This window comes from Mastomys coucha, unplaced genomic scaffold (genome assembly GCF_008632895.1).
Source record: "Mastomys coucha isolate ucsf_1 unplaced genomic scaffold, UCSF_Mcou_1 pScaffold7, whole genome shotgun sequence".
NCBI classification, from domain to species: Eukaryota; Metazoa; Chordata; class Mammalia; order Rodentia; family Muridae; genus Mastomys; species Mastomys coucha.
Genome location: NW_022196913.1, coordinates 57,058,814 through 57,061,943, shown reverse-complemented (window position 1 = coordinate 57,061,943; position 3,130 = coordinate 57,058,814). Strand labels below are relative to the sequence as shown.

Genomic DNA, 3,130 nt, shown 5'->3' with positions numbered 1-3,130 from the left:
TTTTCTCATTCATAAAGGAACCAGTAAGACTTCTGTATATTACTTGCATGTCTCCAAGTGTATAAATAAAGGAATATGCTTTGGAATGAAGACATGGGCCCTTGAAAAGTCACACAAAAATTTGAGAATGTAGATCATAAACCACTGGGTTAAGAGAATGGATCCTCCAAAGACAGCTCTATACTCAAACTAGTCTCAGTGTGAAAACCAAGTAATCTCATAACAGACAAGGAACTATAAGATGTGTGTGAGGTTGGGGGTCTTGAGACAGCTCAGCAGTTAAGGGTGCTGGCTGCTGAACCTGACCATCTGAGCTTTATTCCCAGGACTCATGTGGTGAAAGAGACTGACCCCTGTGAGTCATCTGACCTCCACACACATGTCATAGACCTGTAGACACCTGTCTCTAACACACAAAGTCAATACATGCAACCAAAAAGGAAGTTTAAAAGGCTGATGTGTGTGAGGAAGGCACCTGCAGCTTCATGTCTGTCAGGATTCAGCTGGCCTTGGTCCCGTCTTCCCCACCCCAACACACCTGTAGGAAGGCCATCAGAGGAGGCCCAGGCGAGCAGCCTGGGGCAGAAAGAAACAAGGTGGAAATAAAAACAGGGAGACAGATTAGGTGCGGAAAGGGCAGATTTTCTTTTCCTTCCTAGTGAGAGAATAACAGATCTTGGGAATGAATAGCCAGAGTTGGATTTAAAAAAAGAATAAAAGCCCAAAGGAGTGAAATTAAAACACAACCTTCTCCTTCATGGGGAAGGGAGGAGGACAGAGAGCGGAGGGGGTGTGAGGACTCTGCTTTGGTCCCATAAGCAGATGGGCTGGGAAGAAAGGCAGCGAAGAGGAGTGGCACACAGGCGTCTGCTGCCTTAGTCTTTGTGGAAAGGAGGCAAAGGTTTCTGAGTAGGTTTAGAGGGCTCCCTGGTCTCAGGACCAGCAGTCTCACCTGAAGGTTCCAGGTCTGTTTCACATATTCCCTGATGAGGTTCTCCTTCAGGTCCTCAAAGGGTCCGGTCTTGGGCTGTACCCCTGGGGGCCGGTTGAAGGGCTTCTTGAGTAGGCAAACAAGGCCATCAGGTTCCTGGGAATGGTAATGACAGAGGTCTGCCGGGCTGGCATGGGCCCTGCCCCCGGAGATGGCGTAGGTGCCATTAAGTTCCCTCTCGATGGTGTAGTGGTGTGCTTTCCTGTTGTGAGCCACTGACAAAGCAAAACCGCCCAGGTAATTGCGGCTCTGGCGTAACAGGTAGAGCCCATCGGTCATGCCTCCCTGGACCAGGTAGTCTTCGGCCTCTTCCCGGGTGATGTTGCCAAAAAAGTAGGTCAGGTGGTTGGCGCTGTCCGCAGCATTGCCGGCCATGTCTGCACCCCTTTAGCGTTCTGGGAGGTATGTGGAGAAGTACCTGGGAACCATAAAGATGGGAGAGTCACAATGAGGAGCCCATACTGCAAGAGACACTGGCTGTACCCACCCGAACCGTCTCCACAGGGATACAAGCGTTTCTAGCTTAGAGGGGTACACTGGTGTGTGTGTTCCTTTCTATTACCTATTCCCAGTCTTCCAGTAGTCTTTGGACACGGTTCTCAAGGGCATAACCTGAGTGTAGACAGTGGTCCATGGGACAGAACCAGTGAGAACTCAAAGCCCTTGATGGCCCCAGAAGGCACAGAACATGCCAAGAAAAGCTATACATCCCTGCTCAGTCTGTTGGGTCTTAAGTTGCCCAAGATGACCTTGAACTCAGTCAGTGTGTAGCCAAGGATGACCTTCAACTTCTAATCCCTCCACCTCCCTCTCCCCAGTTTGAGATCAGAGGCACGAACTATCCATCTGGTTTATGTGGCACTGAGGTGTAACCAAGAGCTTCATGCATGCTAGAAACGCACTCTACAGCTGAGCTACATCCCAAGGCTGTGCAGCCTACTTCATATAAACAAGGACTGTAGTCACACCTCAGAGAGCTGTAGGCATGGCCTCATTACCACAGGCTTTCTCATCTCCTGCCTAGGGTAGAAAGAGCAGCAAGTGGCTCCCCGAGTTATAAACAGTTAACATCTACCCAGAGTGCCCTCTCTGGCCTTGGGTGCCTCTGAGAGAAACATCCAGAGCCCTGGCTGGTTTGCTCCTCCTCCCCAGCAGATAAAAGTCAGTAGTTGGAGGTGTGTGAGGAGCTTGACATGGGGAGGCGTTACCTCTGAGGAACATACTCAGCAGAAGAGACGTGAATGCATGAACACAGTGAAAAAGATGCACAGCACCACCCAGAAAGTCTTCAAAGAGTAAAAAATGTTGGTCATCTGAGAAAAGCTGGACGAAGCAATCCTTTCCCATCTGGGGAGAGAGCATTTATCTCTCGATGTTTTCAAACTACCTCCCATGCACACAACATACTGCAAACACATATCCCATACACACACACACCACACGTACTATATACATGCACACATCACATCATAATATATGCCACATATCACACATATCACATTCATACACACCACATGGCACACACAACATAAACACATCACGTATCACAGGTGCACGCAGCACACAGACATCATAACATATAGCCCACATATACCCTACACAGTATACATACACAGCCAGCGCGTGTACCCAGAATACACAAGTACACCTCACAGTGGACACACTTCACACAGCATATACACATACCTCACATACACACACCACTGCGTGAACACATATAGACACATCATACCCGTGCCACATGGATTTATATGAAACAGCCTTCTCTCTGAAAGTCATGCTCCATGTATCCTACATGGCACAACTCAAAGATGCCATGTAGGCACAGGTGACAAGCATCCTGGCACTGTACCCTGAGGTATATGGGGAACCCATCAGAACACAGCAAATCTCTCACTCTCTTGGGGCCTTCTAGGATATAAGCTACACATCCAAGGCCTTAGCACTATGGAAATGTATGTGAACACACATGCTAGTTCACGTGGATGCTTGTGCGTGTGTACCTTTAGAGGCCAGAGGTCAACTGCAGGTGCTGTTTTCAGTCACTTTATTTTTTTTTTCCTTTTTGAAACAGGCCTCTCATTGGAACAGGCCTCTCATTGGACCAGGCCTCTCATTGGACCAGGCCTCTCATTGGAC

General features: G+C 48.6%; 1 protein-coding gene across 3 annotated transcripts in view; it reads right to left on the bottom strand.

Annotated features, from left to right (window-relative positions):
• Syk (spleen associated tyrosine kinase) overlaps positions 1 to 3,130 on the bottom strand; it is a 72,682-nt gene that overhangs the window by 41,216 nt on the left and 28,336 nt on the right. For all 3 annotated transcript variants that reach the window (XM_031357928.1, XM_031357926.1, XM_031357927.1), the window contains exon 2: positions 953 to 1,409. In XM_031357928.1, the coding sequence (XP_031213788.1) occupies positions 953 to 1,366 (414 nt within the window). In that variant the 5' untranslated portion in view covers positions 1,367 to 1,409. The remainder of the gene's footprint in view (positions 1 to 952; positions 1,410 to 3,130) is intronic.